Here is a 20,720-nt window from a genome sequence, read left to right on the forward strand (position 1 = left end):
GATTTAAGTAAAATCGAATTACCCTCGTAGTGTAGACATACCCTAAGAAGCTTTGTGTAAAATCAACCAAGTTATATTATGAATCTCCTGCATGTTCATTTACTTAAATCAAGCTGTCATGTGGTTCTGATATTTCAGTGAGGTCCCGGTCAACACGCAAGTGAAGACAAAACCATTCTTTCCTGCGTTCCAACGCAGCTGGACAAAAATGAGATAAAGAAATAAAATCTTGGACAGTCTCTTAAAAAAGGCAATAGAGACTCTGAAACATGTTTAATTTGTTTAGAACCAATAAAGTATTTTAAAACAAGCATTTCAATAACATTTTATAATCTGGATGATAATATCTGTAGAAAAAAGAAAGAATTCTAACCATAAAAACAAGGACACTTGAAAGCAGTATGGCTGTCACAATGTTAGGATACCATTTCTGAAACAGAAAAAACACAAAAATTCCAATCAAATATTATTTGATTTAGGAAAAATATAGTTACAACAGTGATTGATGTTAAAAAGTCAACATCTAGCTTTTTTGTAATTAAAAATTATTTATAAGCAGAACATTAGCAGTGGAAATAAACCCTCTCTCCCTGCCTTTTTTTCCCCCTATGAGAGAGTTTGTGCACTCAGCTGTGGCTACTTCCACACTCAAACTTTGTTACACTAACTGTTGCCATAGGATAGTGCAGTGTATAAAACAGGTGCTGTTTTCTCACCAATGTATTGTCAGTGAGATATATTTCTGTGTACTTATATTGAATTGTTTTAGACTTACACACATCAGTGTTCATTTTAAAAAATCTCAGTTTCTTAGATGTGCAAGAAAATGCAAAGCCAGTTTATACTGCAGATGAATAAGCAAGGCTATTTGCCACAAAAAAAAAAAAAAAAAAAAAACAAGAAATTAAGGAAGTATAAAAGATGACCTACCGATTTCAATATTAACAGATGTGAAGAAAAATATTACATACTACAGCCCCAATTCTGCAAGAATTTATGCACATGCTTAACTTAATGCACTGTGAGTAGGCTCATAAAGTTCAGTGGGACAACTCCAGTATCACCAAATCCAAGTGTTCAAAAATCACGAGTAAGGCCCAAAAAAATCATGGTATTGACTTAAAAAAAATCACTAGATTTAAAAAAAATAATAAATTTAAGGGCCTTTTATTTGCCTTCTAGCTTTGAACCTGTAAAGTTAACATTTTCAAGCTTTTCTCTGTAAATATGAGGGCTAGAAACTTATTTTTGAAATAAATAAATACAATAAAAGCTGAGAGTCTCAAAAAATAACAGGACTCGAAGAGCTGGTATTTTAAGAAAAACATCAAATATCACAAATCTTGTGATTAAAATGGTGAGATTATGTCATTGTGCGTAGTCAAGCATGTGCATACATTTTTGCAAGATCAGGACCTAAATAAATACTCAGCACCCAGTAAGGAGGTTTTCATCATACTCAACATCTTACCAGTTCAAGCGACTAGGAAGGAAATAAACAATATTTTGAACCACCACTGCTTTTAGAACAATTGTAGGAAAAGTTTTCAAGTTAGATTATAAATGTCCATATGAACAATGGAATAATTAAGTTATGAATTTAACAATTTAGTTAAGTGCAGGTGAGCATATAACCAGAGATCTACACTGTGAAAATTAACATTAATAGGATTTTAGTGATTTTGAGATTATTATTATTATAACCGTGAGTCAAATGGGGAGATGCATTTTTATCTTATTTAGATAACATCACATCTTAGATCTGAAAATTTTCTTTCACTGTTCTCCAACACTTTTTTATGTATGTGTATGTGAAGCTTTATTTACTGTTTAACCAACTGTTTAAAAGATTTATCTAAACATTCTCCCATTTATTTGAAACTTTTAAGAATGCTTTGTGCGCTACAAATTGAATTTAAACCTTCCCGAATCTACTTTCCTATTTTCTTTTTCTTTAGTGCAAATTTATTTAAAATAGATCTGCAATGTACAAACACATCTTGTTTTCCATCATTGATTTTGACAGAATGAAATTTTTATTGTGCTCTTCATAAAACTGAATTTATGTGATACATAGTTTTAAAGTTATAGTCAAAATACAATATCCTTTCATTACTGTATGACATTTGTTCCTTACTTAACATATTAGCCTGCCATTCTATGTTGAAAGCTATAACAAACAATTGCATTATTTCTTGTGAAAATGTACCTTGGTAATGTTGCTAAAAGTATAGAAAAAAGCCTGTTGAAATGGTAAAACAACTTAACAATATTAAGCAGTGATTGGCTTCCCCATCCAGTCAGTAGCTCCACCACCCAATGTGGGTCCTTCAAGCAAACTGCCAGTCAACTCTAATGGCTCTAATTCTACCATGGATGACTCAGGATGGCCTGATTAGCTCATTATTTTTGTTTAGGCAACTCGAGGCAGGCATCCCAAAAATCTATAGGTCCATATCATGCCATCTGCGTTTAAACCTGTGAATAAAAACAAAAGCCTGCAGCTGCTTTTAAAATGTCACTCAATTTACTGGAAAACTACAACTCTGGCAAAGCTTGTATAAGTTAATCATGGGCAGACACTCATTACAAAACTCACTAAGTAAAAGAGGCATGAGATGGCACCCTTGTGACAATGCCAGTCTTGGAGGCTAAGGATAATGAACAAACACTCATCACTGGTAAGCTATGAAAAATAGGGTTGTGACACACTGCAAAGGTGGGGTCTTGTACTGCCACTGCCTGTGCTGTAAGTGTTAAAAATGGAAAAAGAAAGGACCTCAGTTTCTTGTCCTTTTGGAACGAAACCTTTCATGTGCACTATATTTTCTTTAAAAAACAAATTATTCATACCATATAGCAGAATTTATGCAACATGAAGATCCCTCTTGTGAAATTGGTGATTTCTGGTACCAAAACCTTCAATTCTAAAATTATACTCTAAAGGAAAACCCTTCATAATTAGAGATGCAGATGTATAGAAAGAGTCCAGTTCAGTCCTCAAATACATCTGTGTAACTCTCACTGAAGTCAATAACCAAATCTTGAGAGTTTGCTGTTAACATTAAGGAGACCGGGATTTGGCACACAGAGAATTATATGTGAATTTCTGATGGCAGAATATGATCGAAACATTGCAACAACTACAATGCAAGATAACAGGTAAATAAGAATTCTATATTGGACATACATCTTTCATCTGTCTTTTAAATTATTAAGTTATGATGTTTCTAAATACAGACAGAAAGAAAATAGTGGGGTGTAAGGTGATTGTATCTGAGTTCAGACCATATTCCAACTACAGTACAGACCCATTTACGTGCGAATCCGCTTAACACGCGGTAGTGCCATGCCTCCCAGTGCTATCTATTTAACATGCGAGACTTGTTAACACGCGGTACAGGAACTTGCTATGAAGCGCTACAGATTTGCTTACTAACTCACTGACATAGAAATCGACAGGAAGTGCGGAGCAGAAACATGTTGCATGTCTTTACCGCCGAGGGGGCAGCAACGTGAAAGCGCTGCCACAGCAAAGGACCCTGCAGCGCTTTAAGGTCCCTGTCCCTTTTCCCCCCCTCGGGCGCCGACGGGGGGCGGAGGTGGCAAAGGGAGCAGCTGCCCCGGGGCCAGCGATTTAAAAGGACCTGCTGCGGTAGCGGCGTCCAGAGCTCCGGGCCCTCTAAATCGCCACGGGAACCCCAGGCGGCACGGACCAGGCGGCTTGGAAGGGCTGGCTGGGGGATGCTGACTCCTAGCCCCGCCCCTTCCGCCCGAGGCCCCGCCCCTTCCAGGGTCCAGAGCCACCCCTGCCCCGTACCGGTAAGTGTCCTGAGTTACTTTCACCTCTGTATAGTAATAATAATGTTTTTATTAGATTACACATTTGAAGTTATATTCTTGCAAAGTGCCATTAACAGATAGGCCTGCAGTATTTGAGACGCTATGAATATGTATGTAATCCTAGATAATTATATAGGTATATATAGATATCTTAAGATATTTCAGCATGGCCCTCTTAACCCGCGGTCCGTTAACAAGCGGTCGTGATGGCTTGACTCCCGACATCCGCGCGTAAACGGGTCTGTACTGTAAAACCAAAGAAATTAAACGCAAAAACCTATATGATTTTAATTAAACTGGTGTAAATTGGGTGGGGTTCTACAGATTTTAAGGTAGTACTCCAGAGTTGCACTGGAGTACCTGAGGTCAGAATGTCATCTTTTGCCTCTTCTCTTCTTCTTACCATGACATTTTTATGCTGCACACCACAGCTGGACCAGCTTATGACTTCCTTTGTATCACATGATACCCTCTCTTTCTTTGAGTCCTCCTTTACTTAGCTTTCTTTGCTACTCTCCTTCTAAATGTTGTCAAGGCCTATCCATGAGCTGGATTATTCTATTGTTATTATATTGGTCTGAATCAGGCTTCTTATATTTCATAAAGTCTACCAAGGGATCTTTTGGAAGGCAAACTAGCAAGTAGAAATCAAAACCATTGTGATGAATCAAGTGTTAGCCCTTTGTACATTGATTTGCACTCTTTTCTATCATTTTGTTTTTGCTGATTATGACATTAATTTTTCCATTCTAATACTCAGAAGGGGTGTGCCAGACCACTCTTACAGTTTTACTGCTAAAATTTAAATCATGTTTTGTTTTGTTTTAAGGGAGCTGGGGTTGGACTTTCCACCCATTCCTTAGGACATTAGAAATTGTTTCTCCTGTATTCCTTCACACTGTGCATATAGTGGATTTGCTTGTGCTCAAATGTTAGGCTTGTTCCTCTTCTCAATCACATCTGATTTACGCTAGTGTAATTCCATTGACTTCAATGGAGTCACTCTCAATTTACCTGGGTGTAAATAAGAGAACAGGCCCCATATCTTCAGGCTGTTCTAGGGTTTTGACAGCTCTTTCCCTGCTCCATGCTTCTATTGCAGCAGTTAATGTAGGAAAGAAGAAGCAGCTGTTAAAAATCATTTGTCTAGTTTAGCCAGTAAGTGTGAATCTATTATATTTATAGTGTCCAAGGAGACATGACAACACCATTTCTACATTAATGCTTTCTCTGTGTCTTCGTACTACCACACACTCTGGCACAGCAAGATTTAGATTTTGTAGATGGGGGCTTGAATGTTGAAGGATGAAAGTTGTAAAACATTATGGTTTATATTATAGGAAATATAAATAATAGTAATAAAGAAAACAGAGTCAGGGAAGGCTCTATACTATAGCTGTGGATGAGATTTTCAGTTTTAATAGTTCTAAGTTCACTTATGTTGTCTCAGTATCTTTCTGAAATATTTGTAATACCTGTTTAGAGCTATCCTTTATAGGGGAGCAATTAGAATTCAATTATCCATTAGTGCTGTACTATTGGTAACATTACACATCAGACACAGTATGTCATGAAAACAAGACACTGAGCAAGGAAATAAATTGATATATTGGAGAGAGTTCAGAGAAGAGCTACGAGAATGATTAAAGGATTAGAAAACATGCTGCACACTGACAGACTCAAAGAGCTCATTCTAATTAGTTTAACAAATAGAAGGTTAACGGATGACTTGATTACAATCTAAAATAATCTATATGGGGAACAAATATTTAATAATGTACTCTTCAGTCTAGAAGAAAAAGGTATAACATAATCCAATGGCTGGACATTGAAGCTAGACAAATTCAGACTGGAAATAAGGTGTAAATTTTTGACAGTGAGGGTAAATCACTGGAACAATTTACCAAGGGTTATGATAGATTCTCTATCACTGACAATATTTAAATCAAGACTGGATGTTTTTCTCAAGAATATGCTCTAGGAATTCAGAAGTTCTATGACCTGTGTTGTACAGGAGGGCAGATGATCACAATGGTCCCTTCTGGCTTTGGAATCCATGAATCGATGAAATCAGGAAAATTATATTTTTAAGTAGAGCTGTCAAGCGATTAAAAAAATTAATCACGATTAATTGCGGGATTAAAAATATTGATCGTGATTAATCCCGCTGTTAATAATAGAATAGAATTTATTTAAATATTTTTGGATGTTTTCTACATTTTCAAATATATTGATTTCAATTACAACACAAAGTTACAATACAAAGTGTACGGTGCTTACTTTATATTTATTTTTTATTACAAATATTTGCACTGTAAAAAAACAAAAGAAATAGTATTTTTCAATTCACCTCATACAAGTACTATTGTGCAATCTCTTTATCATGAAAGTTGAACTTACAAATGTAGACTTATGTACAAACAAATAACTGCATTCAAAAATAAAACAATGTAAAACTTTAGAGCCTATAAAACCTTCAGTACTACTTCTTGTTCAGCCAATCGCTTAGACAAACCAGTTTGGTTACAATTTGCAGGTAATAATGTTGCCCGCTTCTTGTTTACAATGTCACCTGAGAGCGAGAACAGGCGTTCGCATGGCACTGTTGTAGCTGGCGTTGCAAGATATTTACGTGCCGATGCACTAAAGATTCATGTCCCTTCATGCTTCAACCACCATTCCAGAGGACATGCGTCCATGCTGATGACAGATACTGCTCGATACCAATCCAAATCAGTGCGGAATGATCCATGTTCATTTTCATCAACTGAGTCAGATGCCACCAGCGGAAGGTTGATTTTCTTTTTTGGTGGTTCAGGTTCTCTAGTTTCCGCATCAGAGTGTTGCTCTTTTAAGACTTCCGAAAGCATGCTCTACACCTCATCCTTCTCAGATTTTGGATGGCACTTGAGATTCTTAAACCTTGGGTCGAGTGCTGTAGCTATTTTTAGAAATCTCACATTGGTACCTTCTTTGTGTTTTGTCAAATCTGCTGTGAAAGTGTTCTTAAAAAGAACATGTGCTGGGTCATCATCCGAGACTGCTATAACATGAAATATATGGCAGAATTATGCTCTTGTTCCTTGAAGTTGTGTTGGTGAGGGTGGTGCTTTGAGAAATTCTGTCTGCACAAGGCAAATGCAGTCAGGATGACTGAAACAGCACAGCTTATGCCTGCTGCAGAACAGTGCAATATGGGCTCCTTTCTCCAGGCCCACAAGGGAGGTTGACCTCACCAATTTACGGGCCTTGGGGGTTCATTAAGTGCACTAGCCACATCTCCTTTTGTGCTCAGGAAGAGCTATCAGCAGCACAGTCCCTTTGTCATATATGAATGTACTGTGGGAAAAGACTCCCTATGTCATATACTTCTAATACACCCAAAAAAGACTATCAAGAATCTATCTCTAGACTCAACATAAATGTAAAGAACTCTCTAGCTTACTGAACTCATTCACTCTGGCTGGACACTTAGAATTCAATAAGGGCCAGATCTAATGCTCACTGAAGTCAATAGAAAGACTACCATTGACTTAATTGGGCTTTGGATCAAGCCCTAATATTCTCCACCTCTACAGCAATCAGTGGGCCTTGTGTAAAACCTAATAGAGATATCTTAAGGCCTGTTTATTCTTTATCCGCCCCCCCCCACCCCCCAGCATCCTAGTTATGGATACGGAGGCTTCTTTCTAAACTTTACATTGTGCTCAATTATGGTTTCATTATGCCGACAAATGTCTACTTTGAGAAACGTGGAGATCACGAAAGTCAATTCACACAATCTAAATAATAATACAATGCAGGTCTCTGCAGGATAAAAGCTAGTATATTAATTTAATACGAATAATAATTTCATTTTCATTAATAAACTCACTGTGCCTCCCCTGCCATAGACATGTATTTAAACAATGCTATTCTTGAGTATTCAATTAAAATATATCCTTTCCAGAAAACATGTAACCAAACACAGAGCAGTATTTCCTCGCATGCTTCACAATGACCCAACATTTCTCTAACCTCTCTCCCCATGTCCCCAAGTATTTTGTAACCTCTGAGATGACCACATTAGCACAAAAGGAAGGAGAGGCCAACAAAATGACATTTGTGTAGGAAATGCATTTTCTGTGAAGTTAAAACTAAACTATATAAAATGAGCAAACAAGTTACAATATTGTTTTTATGGTGAAGCTATTCACGATACAATTTTAAATTACATTTTGAGCTTAAACAGAGGCAGTTTGCACCACCTACTGGTATATATTGCTTACACTCAATCTTGAAACATCTGTCCATGAAAAACCTTCTAAGAAACTAGTTACATTTGCCAGATCTTAAATAATCCTTACAATCTCAATTTCTTTCAGAAACCATTTCCTAAAACAAGCTATTTGGAAGCCAGATTTATTCATCTAACAAAATTAGTACATTGTACAGCTTGCTTCTGAAATACAGGAATGATTAAAACAATAATGCCAGCCAATGAGATACAAATGTAGGTTTTCAAAGGCACTCACTCTTGGCGAATTTCTGCTCCCATTTAAATCAGATTTCAATGGGAGTGTGTTAGGCCAATGCTGAGCACCACCTGTATTTTAAAAGGAATACAGGAATCAATATATATTATCAGTTGTTAAAGTAAAAGATTCAACTAGGCAACTAAAATTACAAGAATCATAAGCAAACAAGATAATAAGTTTAACATGTTCCACAGTAGTTAAAAAAGAGAAATCACCCACTGAAAATCTGATAGTTTTATATTAATAATCATCACCATCATTAACATGGCTTAATTCCAGCCAGGTAATGGAAACACAAAATATTCATTTAGGTTCTTTTCCATTACAAAATAAATACATAAATTAAAATAAATTTCCTACACGTCAAAGCCAGAAAAAAGCAAAAAATACATTTACCCATCTGTAGTGAGAATACTGAAGGCAAGATTGTGGTTGGCCTGCACAGGTCCACAAAGAGTGGATGGGTGAAAGGAACCTTCGCCCTGCTGCTTACAGCCTTGACGGATGATGTGTGTTACAATTTCAGTCTTTGCACTCGTGCAAGGACAAGAAACATCTACCAGCAGCAGCACTAGACCGTCAAAGATGAAGGGAGCAGAAGGGTGTATCCTAGGCATGCCCATTCAGTAACACCTGCTAAGGGAGCTGAACCAGAGTTGGGAGGAAAACACATGGCTCTCTGTTAAAGGTTAATGCAGATCCTGCTGTGTACTCTCCCACCAGTAATCTAGCAGATGCAGTAAGAATGTTTCTGCCTATTTAGATAACTTATATTGTCTCTATCTTGCCAGTATCTGAGCACCTCCCAAACATTAATGAATTTAATGGTATGTCTACACAACATTTGGAGTAAGCCTTCCATCTGGGAGTTAACAGATTTGGGTTACTGGGCTGGCACTAGCGCTCTGAAAATAGCTGTACACACAGCACTTTGAAGTCGCAGCCTGGGCTACATTCTGATTCTGCCGCAGAATGTCTGATAGTTAATTATCTTTAATTAAGTCTATGGCAGAGCCAGGAATTGATCCTAGTCTGGTACCCTAGCCACAAAACTAACCTTCCTTCCTCCATATTTTCCATTTGGTGCTGAGCTCCTCTGAACCACTTCTTCCCCCTACCCACCCCCCATGAGTGAAGGTTTGCATACATATAGCCCATAATATGTTAAAGGGTTCCCATAACATGAAATCCACAGTATCTTCTTGACCTAATTAAATTGCTCTAGATGAGCTGAAGAAGGGAGTGATCAGTGAAGTGATAAAATTTGCAAATATAAAATCATTTAGATTAATCAAGGCTAGAGATGATTCTACAGAAACTGTAGCGAGACCTAATAAAACTGGGTGAATGGGGAACGTTGGGATATGCCCTCTGAACTATGTAAATAGAAACTGCGCCTATCATATAAGATCTATATGCAAGATTCATCCTGGAATTAATTTTTATGGCAAATATTCTATATGCATTCAAGATGGGATTTACAGTGGAAGAGCTGATAGAACCTCACAAATAGTGGAGCAACTGTCATTAACATTAGATATTATAAACAGTCTCTAAAGCTAACAATAAATAAATGCTTTGTTTAAAATTCTAGTTTTTATAAATAATTAGAATTTCCACTATCTTTATTTAGAATGAAGAACACTAGTTCCCCTAGCAATTAAACATCTAATTAGATAAAGAGATATCAAGATAGGTATTAGATATTTCTTTCTTTCACTGATACTTCAGAAGTCTATTAAATCCTCCCCAGTAAATCCTTGGGGAACTGTACTAGTGAACAAATGTAGCAAACTTGTCATTAGTTGGCTCTGTCTGCTGAAAACAGCCCCGTGAGATTATAGGGCACAAATCAGGTTACAAAGAAAGAGCTGTCAATGAGAAATTCAAGGTAACAAATGGTGAAATTGTCAGATGACAGTGGGATATAATCTGCAGCATCTCTCTCTGGAAAGAATCTGTAAACAGTGGGATCACTTCATCTTGTTGGCCCTCACTCACTCTGAGGTGGACATGGCAGCCATTTTCTTTTGTTTAGCAACACTTCACAACAATTTTTGTGAAGGGAAGTGAAGAATAACAGTCAGCTGAAAACTAGGGCTGCTTTGCCCATTTTACAGACAGAGAAAGGAGGCATAGAGAGGTGAAGTATTTGCTAAAGGTCACACACTGAGTTTTGTCACAACTGTAGGTAGAACCCAGAAGTCCTGACTAATCTAGAGATTAGACAACACTTGTCCTTATCTTCTTATAAACTGATCAGAGAATGACATTTGCATTTTAGATGATGCTGGCTTGTTTTATAAAATGTGGACAGGTTAATCTAACTTTAAAGGGAATTAAATGCCATGGTGGCAAATGCAGCAAGAAAAAACCGACACTAAATATGAATAGTTCGGAGCATCGCAAGCCATTTGTTGCAGGCAAGTACAAATGTCCAGATCCTCAAAGGTATTTAGACAGCTAACTACCATTTATTTTAATGAGAGTTGCATGCCTAAATACCTTTGAGATTCTGGGCCAAAGCTCCTGGTATTCTACATCTCATCTTACTAATTAGCTAACAAAAGAACACACATGGATAGTGAGATGTGTGAATAACAACTGCATTAACTAAAGAGAAAATGTAAATAAAAGTGCAAACAGCTGTCATTCGTAGGTAACTACCTAAGCTCATCCAGGTATCAAAAAAGCTGTTACTCAATTTTAAATTATACTACCAAACATACCTCCAGGCTTTAGTCTTCAACACAAGTTAAACTGACTAGTCAGAGTACTGTAAGCATCTGCTAAAGAATGTCTGGTAATTACAGATCAAAGCAATAATTTGGATGCCATTAGTCTTAATATTAAGGAAGCTCATGGAGATAGCTTACTCTAAGAACATAAGAATACCTATATTGGGTTGGACCAATAGACCATCTAGCCCAGGGGTGGGCAAACTATGGCCCGTGGGCCACATCTGGCCCGCCAGCTGTTTTAATCTGGCCCTCGAGCTCTCACTGGAGAGTGGGGTCTGGGGTTTGCCCCGCTCCGATACTCCAGCTGGGAAGCAGGGTCGAGGGCCGCTCCACGCAGCTCCCGGAAGCAGCGGCATGGCCTCCCTCCGGCTCCTACACATAGGGACAGCCAAGGGCTCCGCTCCGCACACTGCCCCCACCCCAAATGCCGTCCCCGCAGCTCCCATTGGCCAGGAACCGTAGCCAATGGGAGCTGCAGAGATGATGCCTGTGGACAGGCAGTATGCAGAACTGCCTGGCTGCACCTCCGCATACGAGCTGGAGAAGGGACATGCCGCTGTTTCCGGGAGCCGCATGAGGTAAGTGCCGCCTGGAGCCTGCACCCCTGAGCCTCTGCCCCTGCCCCAGCCCTGTTCCCCCTCCCACCCTCCAAACCCCTCAATCCCAGCCTGGAGCACCCCCCTGCACCCAAACCCCTCATCCCCAGCCCCACCCCAGAGCCTGCGCCCCAGCTGGAGCCCTCACCCCCTCCCACACACCAACCCCAATTTTGTGAGCACTCATGGCCCGCCATACAATTTCTATTCCCAGATGCGGCCCTCGGGCCAAAAAGTTTGCCCACCCCTGATCTAGCCCAATATCCTGTCTTCTAGCAGTAGCTGGTGCCAGATATTTCAGAGGGAATGAACTGAACAGGGCAATTATCAAATGATCCATTCCCTGTTGTCCAGTCCCTGCTGCTGGCCACCACAGGTTTAGGAAGATTCAGAGCATGGGGTTGTATCTCTAACCATTCTGGCTAGTAGCCACTGATGGACCTACCTTCCATTAACTTATCTAATTCTTTTTTGAACCCAGTTATACTTTTGGCCTTCACATCAACCCCATCAACGAGTTCAAGAAGTACTTCTTTTTGTTTGTTTTAAACCTGCTGCCTATTAATTTTATTGGGTGACACTTGGTTCTTGTGATATGTGAAGGGGTAAATAACACTTCCCTCTTCACTTTCTCCATACCAGTCATGATTTTATAGCCATCATCTCCCCCCGTAGTCATCTCTTTTCTAAACTGAACAGTCCCAGTCTTTTTAAACTCACCTCATACAGAAGCCGTTCCATACCCCAATCATTTGTCTTGCCCTTCTCTGTACTTTCCCCAGTTCTAACAGAGCTCTGTCTAGATGGGACAGAACGCCACACAGTACCCAAAGTGTGGGTATGCCATGGATTTATGGCTTTATACTTTATGGCTTTATTCAGTTGCATCTGAAGAAGTGAGGTTCTTACCCACGAAAGCTTATGCTCCCTATACTTCTGTTAGTCTTAAAGGTGCCACAGGACCCTCTGTGGCTTTATGCTATTTTCTTACTGTCTATCCCTTTCCTAATGACCCTAACACCCGCTTAGCTTTTTGGATGGCTGCTGCACGCTTTGCACGGGCGCCAGTTCCACGCACCCCAACATGCCAGGGATTCATTGCTGTTAATTTTATGAGGGTCACAGGCACGGCCATGAAACAAGCCGCCCCCCACAGCGGCGCCTTAGCTGAAGCCCCCGTGCGCGACACGCGGACACGCCCGGCCAGGGACGCACGTGCCCAAGCACGTTGGCGAGCCGCGAGCGTCCACAAGGGCTGCGGCAGCGCCTGTAGCCTGCTGCTCTCGGCAAGTCCCGCGAGAAGGATCCTTCTCCGCGAGATTTCCGTTCCCCTCCGCTTCTTGGGCTGCTAGTGGCAGCCGCGGCCTCACGCTCCTTCCGGTTCTGCGGCAGCCTGCCCCCGCCGGGGCCGGGCTGGCTGCGAGGACAGAGCCAATGGAGGGCACGGGGGCCCCCGCGCCCCGGCGAGCCTGTGCTGAAGCGGGCCCCGCCGCGGGAAGCGACTTAGGGGCGCCCGTCCCGCTGAAGGGAGACCCAGAAGAGCTGAAGCAGGTGAGCGGCAGCCTCCCCCGGGGCTCCGAGCCCGCAGCCAGGCGGGGAGCTCGCGGTTCGGTGGGGCCCGGTCCGCTTGTGGGCTCCGCTCCCGCAGCCCCTCACACGATGTTCTAGAGCCGGGGTGCCCGCGCCTCTCCCCCGTCTACACACACGCCGGGGTGTCTGCCCTGCGGACTCACACCTGTGTCCATAGCCGGGGTATCGCCCACTTTAGCCCCCTGCGGTGCGTGGGAGGGGGTGTCAGCAAGCCGGGGGCATGGCCACCCGCACCGTCTGCCAGCATGCGGCCCGGTTGGCACCTGTCGGATTACCAGGTGTCACTCAGGCACACGGACATGGTGGCAGTTTCCCATTGTCTCGGTGCCTGTCAGCCTTCAACTCTCCATACCTACAGTTATAAAGAGTGCGCTGTGAAGTGACTGTCTCGCTCCGCCCCTGGGTTTTCTTTCGACACGTGGAGTGGGCTGCCACTTAGGGATAGTGTACACTAAAAGCCGTGCAGCTGCACTGATGCAACTGTGCCACTCTAGCGCATCTGGTGAAGACACTGTATGCTGACAGGAGAGAGCTGGCTTATTCACACTCCTGCGGGACATAAGTTATACCAACATAAGTGGTAGTGTGTGCAAACCCTAAGTGCAAAGTAGGGAAGAGGAGCATGGTCTGAGCACAGCCCTGGATGCTAGGCACACTCAAATTCATTCTAGCCACAGACCCTCTCTGACTCTGGGAAACAGACTTTCCCTGTCTTGAAGAGGGGAAACAAATATGGGCCTACTCCAGAGGAGTTGCTAGGACTATATTTCTCTAGGATGAGGGAGTGCTTGTAAAGTACTTTGATAAAAAGTGCTAAATTTAGATAAAATAGACATCTGTTTATCTTGTCAACATTGCACCTTGCAATGATCACTACTGAGTTCAATTTCTTTCATTGGATTCTGCTCCATAGAGGTGACCTGATTTCAGGGTAAACATGTAAAGGTGCCTTTTTAAACATTGGCAATTATTAATAAGTGTTCTGTATGCAATTAGAGAGGGTTCATTAGCCATCCTCTTTCAGCGTAACTCATAACACCACACATCTAGCTTCAGTTTCTCTTCTATCACAGTAGGAATGGCTTCTAGAGAATACCCCTTAAGTACAATTCAGTCAGTTTAGTAGGTGGGGTGCATTGCTGCCGACACTGCAGTTTGATATCTGTTCCACCTTGTATTTAGCTGTGACACTCTGAGTGCCTTTTCCAGACCTGTAGAAGAACTCTGTATAGCTTGAAAGCTTGTCTCTTTCACCAACAGACATTGAGCCAATAAAAGATATTACCTCACCCTCCTTGTGTCCTTGGACAGCTAAAACTGCACTGCAAACATGTAGTAAACAGACATACCCTGTGAGGATAATGATGAACTGCTACCACAATGCAAACTTCCTAGTATGCCAAATTACTCTGTGTGGTGCTGTGGTGCCTGAGCTGCAGGGGAAAGAAGAGGAGCTCTCCAGAGCCACTGTTGGGATGTTTTTCAATAAAGAAACCAGCATAGCCTTAAATTCTCTCTTCTCTCTTCAAACCATTTCCCCTTCTTGCCTGCCTTCATTCTCATTGCTCTGCCTTCCCCTCTTCCTCCCCTGCAAAAAAAAATCCTACTCTCCTTAATATTTCTTTGGTATTTTAATGCAACAGCCAAAACTAGGGTTTGGGGCATAGCGAGTGAATCTTTGTTGTGTTTAGCCATACTGTAACTATGCTCGTGTGCCCCATTGGGTTGCAAAGCCAAGCCCTCTGAAAATAGTCATTAGAAATGAAATATAGGGGTCCCTCTGGTCTCACTAAACTCAGGGTTGCTAACCTTTCTTATAAAAAAGAATATTACAAATGCGTGGCTCTACAAGATAATCAGTTTTTATTATTTATTTGCTATGCACTGACAGAGTATTTGGTTCTGTACAAGACCAATAAAAATAGCCTTGTTAAATTAGGATTTCAGCTTCTAGTATAGCTTAATTGGTACAGATCCCTAGTGTAGATCTGATCTGGGGAAGTTCGCTTCAGTTTCAAATTAAAGTAAACTGTACCAGTATAAATTGTCTAGAGTAGGGGTTTGCATGGTGCAGCTACAGAGTGTCAGAAATCCCAGTGTAGACAAGATGAAGCTGCCCTGAGGCAATCATCTCAAAGAATTTTCATGTTTGTTGTCACATAAGAGATTACTGGTTACTTTTGCTATGCGTGACTGTTGCATATTCAGACTTTACACCTATTGTATGCAGCATTGGCAAACTAGAAGCTCTAGTAAAGAGACATACAGGTACAGGCCCCAGTTCAGGTCTTTAGGGGTCTGCCTGGGCTTAAGGGTCTGTTCACTCAGATTCATTTGCAGAATCAGGACCTTTCCTACACACAGCATGCACATTACTGCTATATAACAGTAACTCTGGGGTAGAGAATGAGCAACTGGCACATTGCAAAACAGCTGAACACCAGAATGAGAGCTTGTTTCAGTTTTCTATGTGGTAATACTTAAAATGCATTTATGTTGCTGTTTGTTTTTTCTTATTCTGATGTTCTGATGTTATGCGATATGCTGATATAGGTTGGTTACTACTAATCTTGTGGGAATGATACATATTCTGCATATAGGTATAAAACACTTTGGGAGGCTTAAAATGAAAAACGCTAATAAGCAAAGCATATAGCAGCACATGTACTTAAGGTTGTCTGACTTGTAATACACTGTCTTCAATTGTGTTAGTAATAGTATATTTACACTAGGACTGAGGTACAGTAGTTAAAAATGTAATTATAAACCCTTATTTATGTCAGCACATAATGCTTTTCACTATTATACTTAATCTGTAATGAGACCAGTGTTCTGCAGTGTGTTTTCTTAATTTAAATCATACAAAGATTTATAAAGCATTTGTTTCATTTTACACTCTGTGGTAAGTTCTACTGACTTCAGTAGCATTTCTCCCAGTACATAAAATTAAGCATATGCTTAAGAATACTACTGAAGTTAGTGGAACTCATCACAATGTGTGAAGTTAAATGTGTAAATCTTTACAGGATTAGGCCTTAATTAAGTTGGGTAGAAAATGGCCTGTCGTTAATTGTATTTCTAGTATAGTCAGTTAATGGAATTGAACTGACATCAAGTAAAGTCTAGTAACTTTTTAAGAAACTAATTTATAAATGAAGGACTCTAATTTCTATTCTGCAAACTAGGGATCAGTGTTATTTCTTGGAGGTAATGAAGTAAAAAGCAGTGCTGTGGTGAAATATTCATCTGCCCCACCACAAGCAGCATTTGCCCGTCTTCGAGAGAAAACTGATTTGAAACTTCCACCTGCCAATTGGTTACGTGAAAGCGCCAAACTGGGGCCAGCAGGAACAACCATTCTTGGAAACAGCAAGAAGAGCAAACTATTTTCAAGGTAACACTGACATCACTACAAATTGTCCTATTCTCTATTATCCCTTCTGTTTCTCCTTCTTTCTCTGTCTTTGCACTCTCCTTTGCCTTCCTTCACCCAATATGCTTTAATCCCTCTTGCTTAGGCGGTGATTAAGAATTCCAGTTATGATGGTAGATTTTGCGGTGTGTATGCTGGCAACTGGACTGAGACAATCAAACTCACTTCATGTTGACTACAGACCTGCAATTGGATGGTATCAGTTGGTCAGGCTAGATTGACTGAGTAGTAATAGGAATTCTGCTCTTTGATCACATAAGGAAAAAGAATAATATTCTGAAACAAATTTGTAGCCTCCTGACTGTTGGTCAGGAATTGGCTGCCGGCTTGGAAATTCAGGAATAGGAATGGACACATTTATGGAAATTTTCTTGCCATGCCTACAATAAATGTATGTTTTAAAAATAAAAATAGGTGGCAAATACCTAAGAAAAATAATTAGGAAAACATGGTGGTTTGATATTTTGGAAATTGGACAAGGAAAGTTCTGGCAAATAACCACTTTTCATGATATGCTAACACATTTATTGCAACTCGGCTCCTTTCCATTACAAAACAAATAAAGCATCTTGTATAGTTGCCCTCATCTCTCTAAAACATTGTGTTTTGTAATGACTGAAAACTGGATTTCAAGAACAATTTAAAGACTGCTTCAAAGAAACAACTTGTAACTTCAAAATGATTTTGTGGCGTTTAAAGCTCAGATCCTGTTGTACTTTGTAATGGCTCTGTAGATTCTTTTTTCATATAAAAAAAAAAGGGTTTTCTTAAAGAGGCACTAGGTACTTTGATTCATAGATTCATAGACTCTAGGACTGGAAGGGACCTCGAGAGGTCATCGAGTCCAGTCCCCTGCCCTCATGGCAGGACCAAATACTGTCTAGACCGTCCCTGATAGACATTTATCTAACCTACTCTTAAATATCTCCAGAGATGGAGATTCCACAACCTCCCTGGGCAGTCTATTCCAGTGTTTAACCACCCTGACAGTTAGGAACTTTTTCCTAATGTCCAACCTAAACCTCCTTTGCTGCAGTTTAAGCCCATTGCTTCTTGTTCTCTCTCCCTGCTCCCAATCAGCTGGTTGCCGGGGGTGGGGGGGAGCAGCAGCTGCTGCCGCCTGGACCCCGGGCAGGGTGAGTCCCCGCCGCAGCTGCTTCTCCGAAGGAAATGATTTTTTTACTGGCTGCCCCCTTTTCCCAGATCTTCACAAGCAGTTATGTTTTAAATGTCAAAATGCAATGGTTTAAACTTCTAATTTTTTTTAAATAGCTTTGGCATGGCATATGACTTCATTGACTCAGTTGGAAATGATGTGGATGTTGTGTCCGATTCTGAGGTATGTGCAGTTTATAGTTCAATAATTCTTCAGTTTTGTAATTGTATCTTGATTATGGCTTATGCTACAGTGACTTTGTTTTATTTAGTAATCTTCTATTTAGTTAAATTATTTAAGAAAACCTCATTTCACTTTGGCTATTTGCTTATAGTTTAAAGAAAGTTGTGACAATTGAATAAAGTACAAATAGCTTCAGATTTTTATTTGCAGTGTAGACATGACCCATTGCCAAGCTGTTCCCTGACTTGCTGTCTGAAAGCTCCTACAAGAGATCTGTTCCCTAATACACTTATTTGGAACTCAGTAGGTCAGTAATGGTATGGGGACAACCGCTTATCCACTGTGCCAAGGGCCCTCCAACAAAATATTTGCATCTAAGTGAGGCATTTTTGTATATCCAAAACACTTATCAGTGGAATAATATTGTTCTGGGACCAACCTTTCCTGCTTTAAAAATAGAGCCTCCAGTTTTACCTTGATTAAATATTCTGATAAATACTCAGACATTTATCTTTTGCTTATATGACAGCTATATTATCTGTTGTACTCTCAAAAGTATTAGCACAAGATGACCATTATCTCCAAATAAAGATCTTTGTAGGGCTTGCAGAAATACAATATTTTGGGATAACTTCTTGGGTGGGGGTTGGGTTTTGTTTTTGCTTTGAAAATCTCTTGTATTAAATTCAAGCATTTAAAACATTTCTTTGCATAATTAATATTATATAACTGTGTATTTTCTGTGGTGGTATTATGCAGTAACATTTAAACATGAATCCACATTTTCTCTTTAATGTTTTCATTATGAGAATTTGGTTTTCTGTAGCATATTCAACATCTAACTTATGTTTTCAACTTCTCTTTCCTCTGCTTTCATTTTCGTGATCCTGAGTAACAATAACTCAGTCAACTTGCTGTTATAGTATTCATGCAAACTTTTTTCACTTAAAAATCCCTCTCTCATTTTAAAAGCTTTGGAGGTTTTCTTTTCAGTTAACATCAACTAAAAGGGACTTCTGTGAGCTCTGAGTTAGTATATGCTAGTTGAAATAGCACTATAATATTCGTAGTGTAGAATTCAAATTTAATATTTTTTTAATCCATTTGCAATACTTTGGGAAGTATTAACAAATTGGGAAGCCAACAAGTCCTTTGCAAGTGCTGTTTAGGAAGAATTTTTTTTTTTTTTTTTTTTTGGGTAAGATTCCTACTAGGAAATCTGGAGAGTGAATTTGGGAGAGAATCCCACGTCTGCAGTCTCAGCCACCTTTTCGCCATCTTGTCTCTACTTCTCTCCACACAGGATTTTGTAAATTTATTCCAAAAGAAAATTAACAAAATAAATGATCTTTCCCCTGCTCAGCTTGCCTTCCATTCATTTTCAACAACTCTCTCCTTCTTCTTCCCTATCACAGACACAGAAGATTCTTATCTGCACAGCTCCTTTAACACCTCAGTGGCCACATTCCATCTGCTGATCTCCCTCCTGCCTACTCTCATCTCCTCCCTTACTCTTTGCCTGAACCTCGCATTCTTCTCTGGCTCTTTCCCCTCACAATACAAGCATGCTTTAGTCTCTTCCATCTTAAACAAAACAAACAGAAAAAACCCAACCCCCCCCCTTCCGCCCTATTTGCATCTCCAACTACCACCCCCTCTCCCTTTCATATCTAAGCTCATTGAATGCATTGTTTACAATTGCTGTCTGGAGTTCCTCTTTTCCAATTCCAGCCAAGATCCTCTCCAATCTGGTTTCCCCCTCTTGCACTCAACACAACATAAGAATGGCCATACTGGGTCAGAACAATGGTCCATCTAGCCCAGTATCCTGTCTTCCAGCAGTGGCCAATGCCAGATGTTTCAAAGGGAATGAATAGAATAGAGCAATGTCAAGTGATCCGTCCCCTGTCATCCACTCCCAGCTTCTGGCAGTCAGAGGTTTAGGGACACCCAGAGCATGGGGTTGCATCCCTGATAATGTTGGCTAATAGATTCATCAGTGACTATCTTTCATGAACTTATCTAATTCATTTTTGAATCCAGTTATAATTTTGGCCTTCACAACAACTGCTGGCAATGAGTTCCACCGGTTACCTGTGCATTGTGTGAAGAATTACTTCATTTTGTTTGTCTGAAATCTGTTGCCTATTAATTTCATTGGGTGACCACTCACTGAAACTGTCCTTGCCAAAGTCATTAATTGTTGTGCGTGTTGTAATTGTAGCTGTGTTGGTCCCAGGATATTAGAGAGACGGGGGGGGGGGGGGGTGAGGTAATACCTTTTATTGGACCACCTTGTGTCTCTAAAGTCACTGATGACCTTTTTCTTAGCCAAAGCTCAGAAGCAGTACATCATCCTCAGCCTCCTTGACCTGTCAGCCACTTTCAGCATTGTCAACCATGCTCCTCTTCTTGAAATCTTGTCTTTTGTGATTCTGTCCTCTCATGGTTCTGTTCCTACTTCTCTCGTTACTCCTTCAGCATATTCTCTGGAGGATCCTCCTCTCCTTCCAACAACTTTCTGTGAGGGTTCCACAGGGATCCATCCTTGGTCCCCTTCTCTTCTCTTTCTACACCTTATCTCTGGGTAATCTCACCTGCAAACAAATTCAACTGTCATCTCTGTGCTGACAATTCTAAGATCTACCTCTGTACTCCAGA

The 20,720-nt window shown here is 40.4% G+C and overlaps 1 protein-coding gene across 2 annotated transcripts in view; it reads left to right on the top strand.

Annotated features, from left to right (window-relative positions):
- Positions 1–13,052: 13,052 nt before the first annotated feature.
- EDRF1 (erythroid differentiation regulatory factor 1) overlaps positions 13,053–20,720 on the top strand; it is a 47,685-nt gene continuing 40,017 nt past the window's right edge. For both annotated transcript variants that reach the window (XM_026650932.2, XM_026650933.2), the window contains exons 1-3: positions 13,053–13,248; positions 16,473–16,681; positions 17,993–18,059. In XM_026650932.2, coding sequence (XP_026506717.1) covers positions 13,132–13,248; positions 16,473–16,681; positions 17,993–18,059 — 393 coding nt within the window. In that variant the 5' untranslated portion in view covers positions 13,053–13,131. The remainder of the gene's footprint in view (positions 13,249–16,472; positions 16,682–17,992; positions 18,060–20,720) is intronic.

This window comes from Terrapene carolina, unplaced genomic scaffold (genome assembly GCF_002925995.2).
Source record: "Terrapene carolina triunguis isolate 2854851 unplaced genomic scaffold, T_m_triunguis-2.0 Scaffold95, whole genome shotgun sequence".
Taxonomy (NCBI): Eukaryota; Metazoa; Chordata; order Testudines; family Emydidae; genus Terrapene; species Terrapene triunguis.